A 23,501-nucleotide genomic window follows, 5' to 3' on the forward strand; every position below is an offset into this window, starting at 1 on the left:
ACTGACACAGATCATGTTCTGAGCCATAAACCAAATTATAACTAATTTTAAAAACTGAAAATTATATAAAGCATATTCTCCAATCATAATGGAATTAAACTAAAAATCAATAAGAGAAAGATGTCTGAAAAATCCTCAAACCTGTGTAAATTTAACATTTCTTGGGTCAAAGAGAAATAATCCATGGGTCAAAGAGAAAGTCACAAGGAGAATTAGAAAAGATTTTGAATGAAATAAAAATGAAAATATAATATATAAATATTGATTGGACCTTGTAAAAAAAAAGAAAGAAAAAAGAAAACTATGAAAACGAATAATAAAGGATGAAATAAGCAAATTCTGTGAAAGAGTCAGACTACCAAAGCTCATTGAAGAACAAAAAGGTAACATAAATAGACCTGTATTTATGAATTTAATTTGAAGCTTTAAAAAACCTTCCCAGAAATAAAACTCCTGGCCCAAATGGATTCACTAATGAATTCCACTACAATTTTAAGGATGAAGTAATTTCTACACCATCTTTTCCAGGAAACAGAACAAGAAGGAATAATTTTAATACTCATTTTATTCTGCCAGCATTACCCCGATGGCAAAACTAAACAAGGATATTATAGACAAACATCCTTCATGAACGCAGATGCAAAAATTCTTAAGCTAATATTAGTAAGTCAAATCCAAAAGGATTATATTTCACGATCAAGTGTGGTTTATCTCAGTAATGAATCCAAAATTAACCAGTATAAAATTTACCATTTTGACTAAAACAGAAAAACCTATTATTATTTATGTTCAGAAAAAGTAACTGACAAAATTCAATATCCAACGATAATCAAAACTTTCAACAAACTAATAGAAGGGAACTTCCTCAACCTAATAAAAGGCATCTATGAAAAACCTATGGCTAGTATACAAAATGGTGAAACACTGAATACTTTTCCCCTAAGACCAAAGACAAGGCATTCTCAACACTTCTAGTCAGCACTGTCTAATCTAGTAAGTATTCATTCAGAGATGCTATATTTATTTATGCAGAAAGTCCAAAAAGTCTACAAGGTTGCAAAATTGAGTCTAGCAAGGTTGCACGACACAAGATCAATGTACAAAATTCATTTGCATTTCTGTATACAGGCAATAAAAAATTGAAACTGAAAATTTTGTAACTATTAAAAAGCATTAAATTATTAAGGATAAATGAACAGAAAATGTGAAAGAATTATACACCAAAATCTGCAAAACATTAGAGAGAGACTAAAGCAAACCTAAATAAATGGAAGATATACCACATTCATGGACTGAAAGATTCAGTATTATTAAGTTATAATTTTTGGCAAAAATCATCTACCGATTAAATGTAATCTCAATCAAAATCTCAGCAGGATTGATAAACCGATTCTAAAATTTAAATAAAAAAGAAAGAAATAAGAATAGCTAAAACAATTTTGAAAAAAGGGATATAGTTGGGCCTGACCTGACTTTATGACTTACTATTAAAGCTACAGTAACCAAGACTGTGGTATTGATATAAAAAAAGATACACTGATTGAGCAGAAAGAATTCAGAAATGGACCTAAACATATAGAGTCAACTTATTTCCATCAAAAGTGCCAAGACATTTCATGAGAACAGTCTTTTCAATTAATAGTGTTGAAAGAATTGGACTTATTTGTAAAAAGCGAACCTCAACCCTTACCTTATACCTATGATATATTACAGATTAAAAATAGGTCATACCAGAAGCCACAATATAAGAGTACAACACTAATTATGTTTGACTCAATTTATTTTTAGAAAAGCCAAATAACTGTTGCTTAATAACAAGCACATAGTCAACTAAGATTTCAACTTTTACAGTAAGATAGTCTCTTGTACATGGTGAATGGACAGGCTTCTTGCAATAAACAGTTACCCCTTAGGTGACCAGAGGCTTTCGGTCAGGAACAAATGCCACATTTTGATCTTCCTTCCCATTAACAAAACTACTGCCATTTATATTTTTAAAGTCTTTATTTTTTCCTCCTGTTTTTTGTACTACAAATTTCTAACACTAAATGTAAAACTTCATATTATTTCTTTATATTTCACTCAAATATATCATGTATTTCATTATGCCAAAATTATTTAAATTTTTAAAATTTAAAACATTTAAATTTTTTTATTTAATTACTGCAAAGCAAGTTAGATGATCAATTTGTCGTATTAGTGAAATTGTTGAACAAATCAGAACCCAGGACAGAATCCTACAACGATGCAATAAAGAAGGTGATACCTCAAGTTTATCAAGAGCATTAAACAAAAGGATTGTAAATGACGTGAACAGTTCTGAATGCTACTAATGTCTTTTGATCATCTTGTCTATTTATCAGAAAGTACCAGTCACATTTTCAAATAATTTGCCACACTAGACCTAGAACTTCCCTAATTTATCAACTTAATCAAAATACATTTTAAAGTAAGTTAATACAGTTTTATAGGATATGTTTTTCTTTTTGTAAAGTAATCTCTCTATACACCACACGAGGCTAAAACTTCCAACTCCAAGATTAAGAGTTGCATGTTCTTCTGACTGAGCCAGCAAGGAGCCTCTACACGATATATTTCTAAGTAAAACAACTGATTTTCTTTTCTTCCTCACATTAAAAAACGTAACTAATAATCTATTCTACTTTTTACATTGAGCCAGTGTTTTTTTATTTTTAGAATTTTTCCTTCTTCCACTTCCAAAAACTTGGTTCACATCATAAATTATGAACTCACACTAAAAATTTTTTTCTAAAAGTGGGACACTTTAAAATTAAGTTACACAGAAATAAAGTTTCTGATTAGATTATTCTCTATAAGTGGTTCAGATATAACATACATTCAGTTAGAAAACTCTCTAAAAAGTAAGGACTATTTCATTTACTTTTGTTCCTGGCCAGTCCTCAGAATAATATCTATTAAAGTTAACCAATGAATTAATAGTTATTTGAGTAAACATAAACTTATTCAACATAAGCTTATGTTGAATTCAAGTCGACTTGTGGAATAAAGAATTGGACAGGAATGTGGACATGTGACTATAAGAAAAGATACTACCTTACCCACTGTACCCAAATGCACAGTACAGATGTTTAACTAGACTTATTGTGGAGATCATTTTGCAATATATACAAATATCAAGTCACTATTTTGTACACCTTAAACAGAATGTTGTATGTCAATTATACCAGAAATAAAAAAAAGTAATAACTGTCCCCCCAAACATACTACATATTCACATAAAAGTAAGTTTTGAGTATCAGAGGGAAATATAAGAATGAGAAGTTGACACATATAAGTATATAAAGAAAGCTACAAATATGCAGGTTTTTGAAATGTCTTCCTACATTTTAGCTCTATAAACAAACACACACACACACACACACACCCTGAAATCAGAAGTATAACTTACTATAAGCCTTATTGTTACTATAAACCAGTATTTGCTAAACTTTAAAAAACACAACCCAATTTCTAGGTGTTTTGAAAACAATCTTTATGTAAATTCATGGTAGGTAAATGTTCCCCACTCTGAACCTACCCAAGTGAGTACACCCAGCACTAAACTAAGAAAACAGGAAGTATTAAGGGATAAAACTGGCAATGCTATGTAAATAAAACAATTCATTTATAAATAATAATGAATGGTCACTCCACACCACAGTAACTTCAGATGACTAGAGAATAAATACTTCACTTTGAGGATTACTGACTGGCAGTGTGCTGCTGGTGTATGTCAGGATTATTCATCACCCTGACAGTAATATTAACCACAATCCATTTCAGTTACTTCAGTTTATCATATTCTGACCAATGTTAAAAAACAATGTCATTGAAGGCTGCTTAAATTAAGTGTAAGGTTAACCTCTGTTAGAGTCATTTAAAACTTCTACTAGAAGGTAGCTCCTAGTAGAAAACCAAATCTGTTATATGGAATGTTAATACTTAACAAAGGTAAGTTTTAAAAAAAGGTCACACAAAACATATTGTTTTCCTGATTTAAAAACAAAACTTCAGAAAATATTGTAAATCTACCACAACCTCTTTCCCTCCCTCCATATACACATATATATGTTCACAGTTTGCTGAATTTATTTTACAGGTTGAGGAAACAGTTGCACAACCTTATTTTAAACTAAATACATCACACTGAACAAATAATCATTTAAAGTTTCAGAAGGTCAGTGTACCCATTAAATTTTTTTCTTCAGTATCATACAACTACATAATACTATATGTAAAAATATATTAATAGCAGTTTGCTACATAAGGCCCCCACCATTACCAATTAAGTAATTGAGAAAGGTCTCTTACTAATAAATGGAAGCAGACTGATATAATGTGTTATCTTAATCCAAAGATTTCCTACTCTAGTCCTCTAATTTTATCTTTCTAGACTATTTTCCTGTATCATTTTGATGTGTCTCTTAAAAACCATCTGCACGGGGGCATCTGGGTGGATCAGTGGTTGAGTGCCTGCCTTTGGCTCAGTTTGTGATTCCGGGGTCTTGGGATTGAGTCCCACATTGGGCTCCCTGCAGGGAGCCTGCTTCTCCCTCTGCCTATGTCTCTGCCTCTCATGAATAAATAAATAAATCTTTTTTTTTAAAAGAAAAGAAAAAAAACTCATCTGCACTAACATTCTACTCTCTGTAGCATCATGTCCCTTTTTCTATTAATGTGACAGTTTTCTATTACCTCTGTGAGGATATTTATTCTGATTTTGTTTTTAAGGCTTCTTCTGTTTCCTAAAATGTCTTTGTTTCTTCTATTTCTTGTTTGCTATTCTTTGTCATCTTTCAGACTAGAGACTGTCTTTAAATGTTTGCTAGTGCTTGGCTGTACCCTTATTTTAGAATGAGGCATAAAAGAGCTGACTGGAGTACATTAAGCCTAAGAAGCACTGTGAGCTGACAAGACTTCACTGAAAGAAAATCAGGTAGGCTCCAAGTGGGATCACTAAATGTTAACATTTTTTAGGTCCTTCCTTTTGCGCCAGTCAATATGTCCAAAGAGTAATACAATCTTCTGTCTTACAGCGTAGGGCTTGAGTAAGCCTCGCTGCCAGGGTTTTGATAGCATGACAGCACAAGGGTTCTGGGGGGTCTTCACTATTCGGTACTTAAAGTTTTCAGTTCATCCTCCTGTTTTCCATTCCTTCCCATCAACCCCTCCTCTGCTGTTTTTGGTGTTCTCAAACAAGAACCTTCTCTGGTATAATTTCTCCAAAAAGTATACCTTTTCCCTTTTGCCAAGATAAAGGAAAGAGTGGTTGGATTTTGGAAAGAAGTGGACAGAAATCCAAGTGTTCAATCTAAAATACTCTTTCCACTTATCCTTAAAGTGAAACAGTTCACTGACAGGGACAGAACTGAGATCCCAGCCTTAACACTTGGAAAATGTGTGACCTTGGAGACTTCCTTAACCTCACTATATCTCAATTTCCTGATTTATAAAATAAAGATAGCAACACATTCCTTATAGTATTGTTGAGGGGATTAAAGGAGGTAGCATATGTAAAATATTTGTTTACATAGGAAGGCACCTACTAGGGATTCCTTCACAATCTAACAAATGTAACCTAAACTTTCCCCATATCATTATTTTGCTGATTAGACTGTAAACTCCCTAAGGCAAGGGATATAATTCATATCAAAATTCTCAACATCAACGTGGCATATTAACAGCACATCCATATTTGCTGCCAAGATTAAAATATTTTAAATATATTTTATCAGCCAAAAAAATATTTTAAATATATTTTATCAGCCAAAAAATAATTATCCATGGGATAATTATTAATTTTTCTCTGTATTTACATTTTACTTAAATACTTTAAGATTCATTATTTACTGTTGTAATATTGTAAGGTTTTTTAAAAAAATTTAAATTCCTTTGGTTTGACTGAAGCCTCATAAATCTAAAAAAAAATATCAAGGTTATAACACCTATCATATTTAAACAATATGTCCCCCCACCAGCCCCCCTGCCAAAGGAGTGTTCTTTTCCCTCTGTGACATCTAGATGGTATATTGATTCCCGGTATATCTGTTGCAGAGCAGGACTAAAAGGACTGGCATTCGTCAGAAACAGCACTTAAAACTTAAAGAGATAAAGAAGTGCTGTCTGATCAACAACAGTTAAATGTCGGTAGTCAATTCCAGGTCAAGACAAATGCTGTATATTAAATGTGTGTGTTAGGGAGAAATATCTCACATATAAAAATACACAAGCAAATGGTAAAAGATAAATGAGAGAGAGAGGAGAGAGAGAGAGAGAGAGAGAGAGAGAGAGAGAGAGAGAAAATCACCTACTTTTCCTTAAAACAAGGAGAGAAAAGAAGAAACAATAAATACTAAGGACAAATAACAGCAACTCATCAGAAAATAAGCAAATTCAAGAGAGTTTTGTTACTCAGTTCTCTTAAGCTATCTGCAAGTTTACTCTTTAGAAACATTTTGACCCAGACTAGGGCGGGAAGCTACTAGTTTAAGAGTTTTGAATGGAACAGCATTGTTAACACAGGTTGAAAAAAAACCAAACCCTATGATTTATTAGAGCTTGGACCAAAACCTAAAATTCAGTTTGAAGATATGGTCACAGTAAATTCTTCCTGGATTCTTAAACTGCAAGGAAGAATCAGACAATCGTGGTACAGGTTCATTTTTGAACACTAATGTTTACTTTCCCTTGTTTCTGCCCTGGAACCAAAAGAACAGTTTACATTGTTCTTCCACTATAAAGCTGAAAAATGGATGATTTTTCTTTTTCCCTCTACCTCAAACTCTCTCTTTTAGTATTTTCCTTCATTTTAAGAGTGTGAGCTCTAATTATTTAAAAAAATAAAACACTTGCTTATACCTGGCCATTAACATTTTTTCACCCCAATCTTCAGTTCTTTTTAGTAGGATAGTAACTACCTTGCTCTTTTGAATTTCCAGAAACTAAGAGTCTCTGGCGTGCAATAATAGTCAATAAACAAATGAAAATATAAATTTAATGTATGGGTTCAACAGTTTTAGCCAAACATTGTTTTTCATAAAACAGGCACAGTCAAAAAAAGCTTAGAGAAAACCTGGAACAAACACATGAAGACGAGTAATTTGTAGAAGCTTTCTTTTTTAAAGCAATGGAATGCTGGTTCCATTTTACCATGTATTTCAGCATAATAAGTAAAAGGCAACTTAACAAAGTAACATTAAAACAGACTCAGAAATTGATGCCAAAAGTAGAGGCAGTGTAGCACACTGTAGTACTTCTCAAACATTCTGGGCCCAAACTTTTAGTAAGAAATATGTCACTTTAAACCATTACCCACCCACCCACCCTCCCCAAAAAAAAACACACAAAAAAACAAACCATTACCCAGTGCACCCATGTACGTACCCATACATACACAGCTTAGGTCAAAGATTCATATATAATGTACATTGATATTTTCTTTCTTTATGTTATACCATGTCATTCTTTTCATTTTTTCTCTATGATACCTATGTATTTTCAGTGTAGTTGACGCACAATATTACTTTAATTTCAGGCATACAATGTAGTAATTTGACAAGTTTATACATTATGCTAGTTGGCCACAAGTATAGGTACCATCTGTTCCAATACATGCTATTATGCTATTACAGTATCACTGACTAAATTCCTTATGCTGTGCCATTTATCCCCTTGATTTATTCAATCCATAACTGGGAGTTTGTACCTCCTACTCTCCTGTACCCATTCTGCCCAACCCTTACCTCCTTCCCCTCTGGCAGCCATCAGTTTGTTCTCTACATTTATAGGTCTGATTCTGTTTTTTGTTTATTTGGTTTTTGGGTTTTTGTTCTATATTCACTACTTTTTAAAATTTTCTATTCATTTTTTAAAATGTTAGTTGTAAACTGAAGTTTGAAAAACATGGGCTTAATTTTTAAATTCTGATGCTAGCCACTACCTGTGTGACCTTTTACAACTTGCTTAACTTCATAGTGCCTCAGTTTCTGTCTCTGTAAAACACAGTACATAATGTTGCCCATCCTATGAGGGCTTGTGAGGGTTAAAAAAAGTTAACACATGTAATACACTTAGATGAGGGCCTGACAAAAAGTAAGTACTCAATAAATTTAGTTAGCAATAATAAAGTGGCATATTCCTACCTTCTGAAATCTATAGCAAAGTTTTCATTTGGAAGCTAATAGCTATCAGCTTCATTTCAATGTAAGAACAAATTGAATTTTTAGAATAGGTATTCAGATTGTGATACATATACATATCAAATAATTACATTGGTCAATTAAGAGAGAAATAATTGCCTCAGGTTATCTGGGTTTTCCTCTCTTAGAAAACTGGTTTACACAATCAATTTCCTACTAAGGGGGAAAAAAAATCAAAGTGGCAAAGAAAATCTTCCTAATATACAAAGAAAGCCCTGGTACTGAAACACTCTGCCATCATAATTTTTTTTATCATATGACATTTTGTAAATACATCCCTGTCCTAATTATAATTAAAATATAGATTAATGTCACTCCCAAATCCATGAATGGTTAGATTTGTCTTCTCATAAGTCAGAATTGTAGAACAATGATGAAACACATGAGGAAGTGAAGGAAAAAATCAACTTAAAAATTCATTCCTTTTTTCAGCTTTGAAAGAATAAATTAAACCATTATGTAAAATGAGGACTTTCTCAAGATGTGCATATAAAAAAATTAATTTTCATCAGAATTTCAGACTATTTGATCTTCTATATAGACTATATTTGATCTTCTCAACAGACTGACATACTGACAATACTAATTTGAAATTATTATAAGGAGATATTATTCATAAAATACAAGTTTATACCTTCAAGAAGACAATTTTTATATCTTCCATCGAACCCTTTTTACAAAGAATGGTCAGAAAAATAATACAGGAAAAAGGGTGTTAATTATATTAATTCAGCTGCAGAAAGAAAATTCCCTGCGCAACATGGAAGAAATTACCAAGTAAAATTGTAGCTTAGCATCAAAGCTGCTAAAACTCTCTTGAAAAACAGCATTGAGAAAATTAAATGGACATAAATATGCATAAATAATTCAATACATTTAAAAGCCAGTTGGGGTATATAATCTAATAAAGAATGGGGAGATCTGTTTATGTTTTAAATTAAGCTTTGCACAGAATGTTTTCTATAATTTCACAAATTTAAACAAATAGCAATGTTTGCTAAATGTATACTATGGAAAACTGTAATATAATTATTTTATAATCATTATTCATATAGATATAACGCATGTATGAGATGTGTCATTGAAATATGTGTATAAACAGATACCTAAATATTGAGTCACACTTTTGTAAGCATTATGGAAAATTTTAATGCCAAAAGGAATGAGATATTTTTATAAAGTAAATAATTACTACTACTTTATAGATGCAAAGCACAATTTTCAAAAATCTAACATGTTTATTTCACTTAATATAATGTAGTTAATTCCAAATTCACTTATTTCCATCAATATTTAATGAAAACAATTAGTACTAGAATTCCACTTTCTTGAACTTGAATGACTTTTACAGCATTTGAACTACTGCTGCTTTATAAATTATAAGATATGTGGCTGAGTGTTAGAGCTTCCCACTTCTTCTCAGCCTGGTTTGGTTAATTGTATGACTATTCACAATTCAATTGTGTGGACTTTAGTTCTTGTTGAAAGCATTCTTCATTAATATTATTTTCTCAGCCCAATGTGCAAATCTTTCACAAAATCTTGCAAAATATAAAAATGGATGCCACTACTACAATTAAAGGCACTAAATCATCAAAATTATATTTTTATGCCTTATATACTAGATATGGACATATTGGATAGACCAATGGAAGCAATTTTTTTAGGTTTAAGGCCCTCCTACTAGTTTTATAAATCTAACAAAATAAAAAGAGCAAAATTACTATTGGTCATCTAGTTGGGCGTAAAAACAGCCTTATTTGTCATATACAGAATATAAATTACAAAGGCATTAATTAAAACAGTATTTTACCCACCCAAGAAAAGTATTTGGCAAGTTTCTTAGAAATAGCTGTTAACACATAAATAAAATTCAATTTTAGTAAGAGATTCTATTTGGCTAGCAAATAATCCATTGTGGGACTTTGCTGATATTACCTTAATGAAGTCTCATAATGAAAAAACCATATAGCCTACGTTAAATAAAATAAGTAAACTGCTTTGGAAGCTTTCCTCTAGTCATATAAGATTTTTAGTGGGATAGAGAACCAAGAGAACAGACAGAGAATAGAGGCAGTTGGCAAAGAACATTGGTAGGAGAAGGAAATAGGGTTACAGGAGCTCTTATTAAGGTACAATAATGGCAGAAAACAGAAATACAGCCTCAGCAGAAATATCCAAATAGCCTCCCACTCATCATCACTAGTAGCTGTTCTATCAAGACAGAAACACGCACCCTGTTCACAATCCATCTTACTACCCACTGGATCTTGAAAAGCCTACCAAAAAAATCCTCTAAAGAACAAAAGAAATCTTAAGCTCTATGCTTAAATAGAAATCCAAACTGAAGGACCCAGTTTAAAAAATTTTTTTAAAAGAAAATTCTTCTAGAACTCTAGAAAGCTTATTTAATTCCAATGTAATTTATTCCGTAAAGCAAAATTTACATTTTAACAAACTAGTGAAATGAGATTTTTACATTTGTGTACATAAAATAATGGAAAGACAGTAGGATAAAATAGCCTGAGAATTAAAGAGTCGGCAAGTTTTTATTACTGACCTACTGTACGACTCACTATACAAATTGAGCTAATACATAGTCCTTCATTATTAGATTAGAGAATTCTACAGATTCCAGTGAAATATTACAGGGTCTGAACAAATACAATACCTAAATGCAAGTAAGGCTTTCCTTTCTGTAAACAAAACGAAAACCTCACAAAACAACAATTTATCCATCTATTATTCCTCATAGTCAATGAGGCACCTGGGAAATTCTTGTATTCTGGGCCAGATTTAGCTGCTCTTGGTTACACGCAGTCATGTGTCTGTGGTCAGTTGAGTGCTGGCTTGTTTAAGGTGGCTGCTGATAGGACAATCTAGCCATTCTCCATGTGCTAGTCACATCATTCTAGCAGGTTAACCCGGCCCTGTTAGGGGCATGTTCTCAAGGTGATCTTAGAGAAGCAGAAGAAACAGATGATTCTAGAACTGGGCCAGAAAATATAAGGGTTAAGACCAAGGCACTCTGTCAGACCAGAGAACATGGTAGTTAACAAAGACAATTATTAAGATTGTATCGAGGGGGGAGGGGCAAGCTGGCGGAGGAGTAGGATCTCCAAGTCACCTGTCCTCAACAAATTACCTAGTAAACCATCCAATCATCCTGAAAATCTACGAATTCAGCCTGAGATTTAAAGAGAGACCAGCTGGAACGCTCCAGTGAGAAGAGTTCGCGCTTCTATCAAGGTAGGAAGACGGGAAAAAAGAAATAAAGTAACAAAAGGCCTCCGAGGGGGAGGGGCCCCGCGAGGAGCCGGGCTGAGGCCGGGGCGAGTGTCCCCAGGACAGGAGAGCCCCGTCCCCGAGGAGCAGGAGCTGCACCAACCTTCCCGGGGGAAAGGCCTCCCGGGGAATTGGAGCAGGATCCCCAGGAGGGCGGGGATGCCCTCGGGCTCCCTGGGACAGTAACAGAGGACCTACGCCCCGGGAAATGCGCCGAGCTCCCTAAGGGCTGCAGTGCTCGGCGGGACCCGGAGCAGCTCGGAGGGGCTCGGGCGGCGGCTCCGCGGAGGGGGCTGCGCGGCTCCGGGAACAGCTCGGAGGGGCTCGGGCGGCGGCTCCGCGGAGGGGGCTGCGGGGCGGGAGCGCGAATCCAACAGCGCAGGCCCCGGAGCACAGGGCGCCGGGACACAGCCCAGGATCCGGCCTCCCCCCGGGACAGGCAGAGGCCGGGTGGGCCCAGGACAGCGAGGACGCTCCTGCTCCGAGCTGAGCAGATCAGCGGCCCCGCTCCGGAGCACCCAGGCCCTGCAGACGGAGAGCCCCGGAGCTACTGCGGGAGCTGACTCCAGGGTCCCAGAGCTGCCGCCCCGCCACTGTGGCTTCCTCCCGGGGCCTCACGGGGTGAACAACCCCCACCGAGCCCTGCACCAGGCAGGGGCAGAGCAGCTCCCCCAAGTGCTAACACCTGAGAATCAGCACAGCAGGCCCCTCCCCCAGAAGACCAGCGACACGGACCAGTTCCAGGGGAAGTCAAGGGACTTAAAAGTATACAGAATCGGAAGATACTCCCCCGTGTTTTTTTGTTTTTGTTTTTTTTTTTTTTGTTTTGTGCTTTTTTTTTTCTCTCTTTCTTCTTGATTTCTGATTGCTTCCCCCACCCCCCCCTTTTTTTTTCTTTTTTCTCCTTTCTTTCTTTTTCTTTCTTTTTCTCCTTTCCCCCCCTTTTTTTTTCTTCTTTCTCTTTTTTCTTTTTCTCTTTTCTTTCCTTCTCTCTCTTTTTCTCCTTTTCCCAATACAACTTGTTTTTGGCCACTCTGCACTGAGCAAAATGACTAGAAGGAAAACCTCACCTCAAAAAAAAAAAGAATCAGAAACAGCCCTCTCTCCCACAGAGTTACAAAATATGGATTACAATTCAATGTCAGAAAGCCAATTCAGAAGCACTATTTTACAGCTACTGGTGGCTCTAGAAAAAACCATAAAGGACTCAAGAGACTTCATGAGTGCAGAATTTAGATCCAATCAGGCAGAAATTAAAAATCAATTAAATGAGATGCAATCCAAGCTAGAAGTCCTAACGACGAGGCTTAACGAGGTGGAAGAACGAGTGAGTGACATAGAAGACAAGTTGATGGCAAAGAGGGAAACTGAGGAAAAAAGAGACAAGCAATTAAAAGATCATGAGGATAGATTAGGGGAAATAAATGACAGCCTGAGGAAGAAAAACCTACGTTTAATTGGGGTTCCCGAGGCCGCCGAAAGGGACAGAGGGCCAGAATATGTATTTGAACAAATCCTAGCTGAAAACTTTCCTAATCTGGGAAGGGAAACAGACATTCAGATCCAGGAAATAGAGAGATCCCCCCCTAAAATCAACAAAAACCGTTCAACACCTCGACATTTAATAGTGAAGCTTGCAAATTCCAAAGATAAGGAGAAGATCCTTAAAGCAGCAAGAGAAAAAAAGTCCCTGACTTTTATGGGGAGGAATATTAGGGTAACAGCAGACCTCTCCACAGAGACCTGGCAGGCCAGAAAGGGCTGGCAGGATATATTCAGGGTCCTAAATGAAAAGAACATGCAACCAAGAATACTTTACCCAGCAAGGCTTTCATTCAAAATGGAAGGAGAGATAAAGAGCTTCCAAAACAGGCAGGAACTGAAAGAATATGTAACCTCCAAACCAGCTCTGCAAGAAATTTTAAGGGGGACTCTTAAAATTCCCCTTTAAGAAGAAGTTCAGTGGAACAATCCACAAAAACAAGGACTGAATAGATATGATGACACTAAACTCATATCTATCAATAGTAACTCTGAACGTGAACGGGCTTAATGACCCCATCAAAAGGCGCAGGGTTTCAGACTGGATAAAAAAGCAGGACCCATCTATTTGCTGTCTACAAGAGACTCATTTTAGACAGAAGGACACCTACAACCTGAAAATAAAAGGTTGGAGAACCATTTACCATTCAAATGGTCCTCAAAAGAAAGCAGGGGTTGCCATCCTTATATCAGATAAATTAAAATTTACCCCAAAGACTATAGTGAGAGATGAAGAGGGACACTATCTCATACTCAGAGGATCTATCCAACAAGAGGACTTAACAATCCTCAATATATATGCCCCGAATGTGGGAGCTGCCAAATATTTAAACCAATTAATAACCAAACTCAAGAAATACCTTGATAATAATACACTTATACTTGGTGACTTCAATCTAGCTCTTTCTACCCTGGATAGGTCTTCTAAGCACAACATCTCCAAAGAAACGAGAGCTTTAAATGATACACTGGACCAGATGGATTTCACAGATATCTACAGAACTTTACATCCAAACTCAACTGAATACACATTCTTCTCAAGTGCACATGGAACTTTCTCCAGAATAGACCACATACTGGGTCACAAATCGGGTCTGAACTGATACCAAAAGATCGGGATAGTCCCCTGTATATTCTCAGACCATAATGCCTTGAAATTAGAACTTAATCACAACAAGAAGTATGGAAGGACCACAAACACGTGGAGGTTAAGGACCATCCTGCTAAAAGATGAAAAGGTCAACCAGGAAATTAAGGAAGAATTAAAAAGATTCATGGAAACTAATGAGAATGAAGATACAACCATTCAAAATCTTTGGGATGCAGCAAAAGCAGTCCTGAGGGGCAAATACATCGCAATACAAGCATCCATTCAAAAACTGGAAAGATCTCAAATTCAAAAGCTCACCTTACACATAAAGGAACTAGAGAAAAAGCAACAAATAGACCCCACCCCCAGCAGAAGAAGACAGTTAATTAAAATTCGAGCAGAACTCAATGATATCGAGACAAAAGAACTGTGGAACGGATCAACAGAACCAGGAGTTGGTTCTTCGAAAGAATTAATAAGATAGATAAACCATTAGTCAACCTTATTAAAAAGAAGAGAGAGAAGACTCAAATTAATAAAATCATGAATGAGAAAGGGGACATCACTACCAACACCAAGGAAATACAAACGATTTTAAAAACATATTATGAACAGCTGTATGCCAATAAATTAGGAAATCTAGAAGAAATGGACGCATTCCTGGAAAGCCACAAACTACCAAAACTGGAGCAGGAAGAAATAGAAAACCTGAACAGGCCAATAACCAGGGAGGAAATTGAAGCAGTCATCAAAAACCTCCCAAGACACAAGAGTCCAGGGCCAGATGGCTTCCCAGGGGAATTCTATCAAACGTTTAAAGAAGAAATCATACCTATTCTACTAAAGCTGTTTGGAAAGATAGAAAGAGATGAAGTACTTCCAAATTCGTTCTATGAGGCCAGCATCACCTTAATTCCGAAACCAGACAAAGACCCCACCAAAAAGGAGAATTACAGACCAATATCCCTGATGAACATGGATGCAAAAATTCTCAACAAGATACTAGCCAATAGGATCCAACAACACATTAAGAAAATTATTCACCATGACCAAGTAGGATTTATCCCTGGGACACAAGGCTGGTTCAACACTCGTAAAACCATCAATGTGATTCATCATATCAGCAAGAGAAAAACCAAGAACCATATGATACTCTCATTAGATGCAGAGAAAGCATTTGACAAAATACAGCATCCATTCCTGATCAAAACCCTTCAGAGTGTTGGGATAGAGGGAACTTTCCTCGACATCTTAAAAGCCATTTATGAAAAGCCCACAGCAAATATCATTCTCAATGGGGAAGCACTGGGAGCCTTTCCCCTAAGATCAGGAACAAGACAGGGATGTCCACTCCTACCACTGCTGTTCAACATAGTTCTGGAAGTCCTCGCCTCAGCAATCAGACAACAAAAAGACATTAAAGGCATTCAAATTGGCAAAGAAGAAGTCAAACTCTCCCTCTTCGCCGATGACATGATACTCTACATAGAAAACCCAAAAGCCTCCACCCCAAGATTGCTAGAACTCATACAGCAATTTGGTAGCGTGGCAGGATACAAAATCAATGCCCAGAAATCAATGGCATTTCTATACACTAACAATGAGACTGAAGAAAGAGAAATTAAGGAGTCAATCCCATTTACAATTGCACCCAAAAGCATAAGATACCTAGGAATAAACCTAACCAAAGAGGTAAAAGATCTATACCCTAAAAACTATAGAACACTTCTGAAAGAAATTGAGGAAGACACAAAGAGATGGAAAAATATTCCATGCTCATGGATTGGCAGAATTAATATTGTAAAAATGTCAATGTTACCCAGAGCAATTTACACGTTTAATGCAATCCCTATCAAAATACCATGGACTTTCTTCAGAGAGTTAGAACAAATTATTTTAAGATTTGTGTGGAATCAGAAAAGACCCCGAATAGCCAGGGGAATTTTAAAAAAGAAAACCATAGCTGGGGGCATCACAATGCCAGATTTCAGGTTGTACTACAAAGCTGTGGTCATCAAGACAGTGTGGTACTGGCACAAAAACAGACACATAGATCAATGGAACAGAATAGAGAACCCAGAAGTGGACCCTGAAATGTACGGTCATCTAATATTCGATAAAGGAGGAAAGACTATCCATTGGAAGAAAGACAGTCTCTTCAATAAATGGTGTTGGGAAAATTGGACATCCACATGCAGAAGAATGAAACTGGACCACTCTCTTTCACCATACACAAAGATAAACTCAAAATGGATGAGAGATCTAAATGTGAGACAAGATTCCATCCAAATCCTAGAGGAGAACACAGGCAACACCCTTTTTGAACTTGGCCACAGTAACTTCTTACAAGATACATCCACAAAGGCAAAAGAAACAAAAGCAAAAATGAACTATTGGGACTTCATCAAGATAAAAAGCTTTTGCACAGCAAAGGATACAGTCAACAAAACTAAAAGACAACCTACAGAATGGGAGAAGATATTTGCAAATGACATATCAGATAAAGGGCTAGTTTCCAAAATCTATAAAGAACTTATTAAACTCAACAGCAAAGAAACAAACAATCCAATCATGAAATGGGCAAAAGACATGAAGAGAAATCTCACAGAGGAAGACATGGACATGGCCAACAAGCACATGAGAAGATGCTCTGCATCACTTGCCATCAGGGAAATACAAATCAAAACCACAATGAGATACCACCTCACACCAGTGAGAATTGGGAAAATTAACAAGGCAGGAAACAACAAATGTTGGAGAGGATGCGGAGAAAAGGGAACCCTCTTACACTGTTGGTGGGAATGTGAACTGGTGCAGCCACTCTGGAAAACTGTGTGGAGGTTCCTCAAAGAGTTAAAAATAGACCTGCCCTACGACCCAGCAATTGCACTGTTGGGGATTTACCCCAAAGATTCAGATGCAATGAAACGTCGGGACACCTGCACCCCGATGTTTCTAGCAGCAATGGCCACAATAGCCAAACTGTGGAAGGAGCCTCGGTGTCCATCAAAAGATGAATGGATAAAGAAGATGTGGTTTATGTATACAATGGAATATTACTCAGCAATTAGAAACGACAAATACCCACCATTTGCTTCAACGTGGAATGAACTGGAGGGTATTATGCTGAGTGAAATAAGTCAATCGGAGAAGGACAAACAGTGTATGTTCTCATTCATTTGGGGAATATGAATAATAGTGAAAGGGAATATAAAGGAAGGGAAAAGAAATGTTGGGAAATATCAGGAAGGGAGACAGAACATAAAGACTCCTAACTCGGGGAAACGAACTAGGGGTGGTGGAAGGGGAGGAGGGCGGGTGTTGGAGGGGAATGGGTGACGGGCACTGAGGTGGACACTTGACGGGATGAGCACTGGGTGTTTTTCTGTATGTTGGTAAATTGAACACCAATAAAAGTTAATTAAAAAAAAAAAAAGATTGTATCGAAATGACTTTAAAAAGCTCCCTGTGGTCAAAAGTAGGAACTGAATGAACATCAATGAAAATAATAACTGCAATGAATATCATATATATTTAAGGCTGTGAGTTCACAAAGATGCTTTTTAGAAAGTTAGGTACCATTGAAGGGTGTTAGGAACCAGTTCACTGTTTTGAAAAATGCTATAAAAAGAGAAAAAAAATCAAACTTTTATCCTGCCTTTCCTTTTTTTTTTTTTTTTAAAAAAAGATTTATTTATCTATTTTAGAGAAAGAGACCATGTGTGCAAGCAGGGAGAGAGGCAGAGAGAGAGAGAGAGAGAGAGAATCTCAAGCACATTCAGGACTGAGCACGGAGCGCAAGGGGCTGGATCACACCATCCTGAGATCATGACCTGAACGTAAACCAAGAGTCAGATTCTTAACTTATTGAACCACCCCAGGGCCCCTTTTTTTGCCTTCCCAATGCAATGTACCACTGAATAAGCTAGTAGCAGATGAAGGGAAGTAACCTGTTATAGAATGATTTTTTTTTAAGATTTTATTTATTCATGAGACTCAGGGAGAGAGAGGCAGAGACATGGGCAGAGAGAGAAGCAGGCTCCCTGTGGGGACCCCGATGGGGGACTCAATCCCAGGACATCGGGATCACACCCTGAGCCAAAGGCAGACTCTCAACCACTGAGCCACCCAAATGTCCCTAGAATGATTCTTAATAATAATAAGTGAAATTAAAGTGAGAGAATGTAAATCATGATTGCGCAATGATTACAGAACCAGTGAATTCAGGAATTAAATATCAATGGCAAATATGTCACAAAAGAGATGTAAAGAAGATATTACATGCTTTCTGACAGAAGAATGCAAAAACTTCCTATGAAGCAGTCTTGACACAAATATCCAATCTGATTTCTATCAACCTTTGGAACCAACTACCAATTTATAAGAAATAGAGAAGATGAAGAAACCTGTTAGACTATTCCACAGGGACACAATAAGCAAAATCCACACTGAGAAAAGATGTAAGACAAAGAATATATTTCTTCAACTAATCAGAAAGAAAGAAAAGACAAAAAAGAAACTTACAGAATAGAGACTTAGACTTATTTAGTATCAATTGCATTGTGTGGTCCTTACTTGGATGCTGATTTGAATAAACACACTAAAAAAATTATCAAATTGTAATTCAATTGGAAATCTGACACTTATTACGCTTTGATGATATCAAGAAATTACTGTTAATATTTTAGGTTTGAAAATAGTATTATAGTTATGCTTTAAGAAGGAACTATAGTTCAAAAAGAAGTACATATTGAAATATTTATAAATAGAATGATATAGTGTCTAGGATTTGCTTCAGAGTAATATGAGAAGGCAGAAAGAAAATGAATATAAAAATAAGAGTAACCATGAGTTGATAATTATTGAAGCAGGATAACTGATTGATGTAAATTTATTATGCTAATTTGTCTACTTTTGTATTTGCTTGAAATTCTCTATGATAAAAAGCTAATAAGAAATATAACTATTCTATATCACAATGATGATTCAGGATATTCTATTTATTGATAAGGACAGATAAGGAAAGTTCTTGAACTTCAGGTATGGGAAAATACTTAGTTAAAAAAAACAGAGAGAGAGAGAGAGAGAGAGTGTGTGTGTGTGTGTGTGTATATATATATATGTATGTATATAAATATAAAATGTCATCATTCCTTATTGATATTTGGTAAATAAAGAGTAATTTTTGCTTATTTATGTTTTCCATTTAAACAATTAAAGTTAATATTAGTATTTTAGAAGTTAGGGTAAATGTCTTATATATATTTTATTATTTAGCACATTTAGTGAATGGCAGGCTCTGTACTAAGCATGGGAGAAATAATGGTGAACACTCTCATATGGAGTTTAATGGGGGGAGACAAGAAGAACCAAAACCAAAAAGTAGAAGGATATACAAAATGCAGGTAATTTTGGGTGCTATGAAAGAAACAGAGAGCAGGATATCAGGGAAGTTAAACAGTAATGGTCTCTATGAGGAGGTAACCTATAGGACTAGAGTCAGCCACTTACAAAGAAGGAGATGGACATTAAAAGCAGGGAAGCAAAACTCTGAACTGGGAAAGAATAATTCTGCAGTCAGAATAATTGTAAGTCAAAAAAGGTTTAAGCACTAGATTTATATAATTCAAAATTAGATTTAAAAATGATTCATTTTTGTGGTAGTGAGGGATGGATTGGACAAGGGTAATAGGTACCAAAGAAACCAGGGAGGACACTTGGAGTAGTGTATAGGTACTTGTTTTTCCATGAAAGTGTTGGTGAGAAGTGTTCATGATTTAGTCATATGCTTTATCAATTACTAATACCCTTTAAAGAATATTTTAGAATAATATCTTCCTAAATGTATATGGGAAAAAGAATACAACTGTAAATACTTTTAACTGTTAACCAACTTTATCATGCCTTTTTAAAAAATTTTCAATTTAAATTTTAAATCTCACTTTGAGAAAGTGAAAATACATTTTAAGAGATAAATATATTAAACTTATGGTTATATATATATATTTTTTAAAGATTTTATTTATTCATGAGAGACACAGAGTGAGGCAGAGACACAGGCAGAGGGAGAAGCAGGCTCCATGCAGGGAGCCCGACATGAGACTCGATCCTGGGACTCCAGGATCACGCCCTAGGCTGAAGGCGGCACTAAACCGCTGAGTCACCGGGGCTGCCCAAACTTATGGTTATATTAAAAAGATTTTTAGAAAGTAATGTGAAAATTAAAGATAATCAAATTTATTGTTATATGTAAGATAGCTGTATTTCAGATGATTCCTGAAAATTTACCTTAGACAAATCTCTGAAGTTGCTTGGCAAGGTAAGATCCAGTTCTTCTGATTCATAATTAGTGATGACCCAGGGAAACACTGGATACTGATTTAAGTCGTTGTAACTCCGTCCTGAGAGAGAGAAAACAAAAAGTTCTCTATTTAGAATAATAAAATGAAATGATAAACAGACTCAGGAATATCATTTACTAAAAATAATAAGAACTTAACTTCATGAGTGCCAAACATTGTTCTCAGTGCTATACATATGTTATTTGATTCAAACCTATAATAAACCTATAAAATTACCATCCCCATTTTATGGATAAAAATGGAGACACAAAAAGTTGAAAACTTGCCCCAGGCTATGTAACTAGGAATGTTCAAATCATATTCAAATCCAGATACTCTGGCCTCAAGTTTATGTTTTTATAAAATATACCTGGCTTTTTTTGTATTTGAAAGCCTGAAGCAAACAAAATATTCTTTGTTAATAATTTAAAAAAATTTTAATTCTAACAAAGCTTTTCCAAACAACAATCCTTTCTCTGCCATTAACCAACCAATCAACCAAATAATCAATCAAACCTAAGTGAATTAACTTCTCTGGACATTTATTAGTCATCTATAAAATGAGGGAGTTGTACTAAATAACTCTAAAATTTCTGTGATAGCTTTCAAATTCTATGGTCCTCTGAATATAATGCAAAGCCTCACCGATGCTGGCTTTCCCCCACTCCTAAATGCTGCCATGTACTCTTCCACACTTTTTAAACTAATGACATTCAGTGACGCATTTAGGTCTATTAAAAATATGAATAAAACAAAGGATGAGACGGCCCTCATATTTTTACACACACACACACCAGTCTTCTGGATATCACCACTTTAGGGAGGCAGCATAGTGGATGAAATCACTGTTTCCAAAGTCAAAACACTAGCATTTCAATCCCAGCTCTACTATTTACTAGTCTATAATCTATTTTTAGTTAGATTTATTTTTTTTAAAGATTTATTTATTCATGAGAGAGCGTGAGGCAGAGACATAGACAGAGAGAGAAGCAGGCTCCTTGTAGAGAGCTCGACGTGGGACTCGATCCCCAGACCTGGGATCACACCCTGAGCCAAAGGCAGATGCTCAACCACTGAGCCACTCAGGTGTCCCTATTTTTAGTTAGATTTAATGTGAACAGACTTTTATGGCTAAAAAATAAGGGGGACAAGTATATTAATATTGTTTGAATTCCTTTATTTTATATTGGGCATTTATCATCTTTTTCTCAAACATATATTGGTGTCATATCAGTACACAGCTGAATATTATAGTTGTTCTTCAAATGGATCTTTGGTATCTGAGCCTTCCTTATGATTTGATGTTTTTAATTTTATTTCACTCTATCCATCTTGAGGACTATTAAAGTAACATAGTGCTTCCTTGATTGACCTGGAAATAGTCTTAACAAAATATGAGTAACAAGGATAATTTTTAATTCAGAGGCCATTATGTCACTACATATTTCTCTCAATTTTAATTTCTCCCAGAAAAAAGTAACCAAACTTAGCAGCAAAAACCACTATATCTTGATTCCCTCCACCCATTTCTTTCCTTCTGATTGGGATGTTAGTAAACATGTTAGTAAAATTGTCATTTTGCCCCTTCTACTTAACTGACCAAATTTATCATAGGTACAAAAGAAGACAAATTTATCATAGGTACAGCTCCTTGTAAATAGACCTTCGTTAAGTTAAACTCTGTATCTAGTTATTGAAGGTCTCCTGACTGTCGTTTGGGAAATATGTCATGGTATCATGAAATCCTATGTGTATCACAGATAATAGTGTAAAAGAAATCTTAAATAATGTGAGACACAACCCCTTCTAGTGTATATATCTGCCTCCAAGTTAACTATCCAAAATAAGTTACTGTTTCTATTCTTTAAAAAGAATATTTGGAGGATATACTTAAAAGACACGTTAAGTACAAAAAAAGCTATTTGAGAGTAGACTTTTTCATAAATATTGCTCCCTAATTATTACTGTGCATTCAAACTGTGTGTTAATTATCACATACTATGTCCATTAAACGTGTTATATATCTTTTGTTTCTCATTACTGCTTGAAAGTCCTTTCAGTCACTACTTACATAATCTCTTCTTAGTTCAACATAATTGTTCAAACTTTCTCTTTCCATTCCCTCAACTGGCTGTGAGTTGAATACTTCCTTAACCGGTAAAATTTAGACCTTTTGATGTGATCCCTTAACTTCTAGTTTTCCTAACAGTCCCTTCTCTTTCTCTCTTCTTTAATGGTGCCTTTATACCTTGTGAGCTGTAATTCCTTCACCTGAGCTCTTGAGCCTGTCTCACTCTTAATTTGCATTGTTACTTTTCCTCTCTGTCCCTCCTTCACGGTTTCTCACCTCTGCCTTCACCATTCTGTCTTTACTATTACACAAGAAAACTATAATAAACATCTAATGTTCACATTTCATCTCCAACCATTCAGTTCTTACAATTAATCTTTTTTGTTTGCTTTTAAAATGAACCCCTAGAAAGTAACCACCAAGTTTCCAAATGCCCAAGCTAAAGGCACAGCCCATATTCATTCTAAATTATCCTGTACTTCTCTATAACATCTTTCCTCTTGCCTATCAAGACATTTGCTTCACCCCAGTTTTTCTCCTTCTAAGTCTAAAACCTCTGGGAACACTCCTTCTCTTCTCTCCTTTACTGACTCCTTTTTTCTTCTTGTCTTGCATAAGAACATTCACCAGATCTTGTCTCACTGCTCTCTGTATTATCCGGTTTGGTCATCTCAATTCATTCTTGGTGATTTCTTATCTATGCAGATGAAATCCAATGTCCTATCTCCAAATTCCAAATACATTTTTTGACCTATACTTCTAAAAATTCTTTTTGATATCTTAACTTGGATGTCCATCTACATGGTAAAATTGTCTTTTCCTAGGCCATTTTTTTGGACTTCCTTTCTGTTAATAGCACCACCATTTTCCTAATGATTCAGGCCAGAAGCCTGGAAGCCTTTTCTGACACTTCTTTACTCATTTAGCTGCTACATTCAGTCAGTCCGATGTCA

At 35.7% G+C, this 23,501-nt stretch overlaps 1 protein-coding gene across 10 annotated transcripts in view; it reads right to left on the reverse strand.

Moving 5' to 3' along the window:
* Positions 1 to 23,501, reverse strand: part of LRBA (LPS responsive beige-like anchor protein) — a 729,491-nt gene that overhangs the window by 165,222 nt on the left and 540,768 nt on the right. For all 10 annotated transcript variants that reach the window (XM_072724802.1, XM_072724799.1, XM_072724798.1 and 7 more), the window contains exon 44: positions 20,425 to 20,537. In XM_072724802.1, coding sequence (XP_072580903.1) covers positions 20,425 to 20,537 — 113 coding nt within the window. The remainder of the gene's footprint in view (positions 1 to 20,424; positions 20,538 to 23,501) is intronic.

Source organism: Vulpes vulpes, chromosome 10, assembly GCF_048418805.1.
Source record: "Vulpes vulpes isolate BD-2025 chromosome 10, VulVul3, whole genome shotgun sequence".
NCBI classification, from domain to species: domain Eukaryota; kingdom Metazoa; phylum Chordata; class Mammalia; order Carnivora; family Canidae; genus Vulpes; species Vulpes vulpes.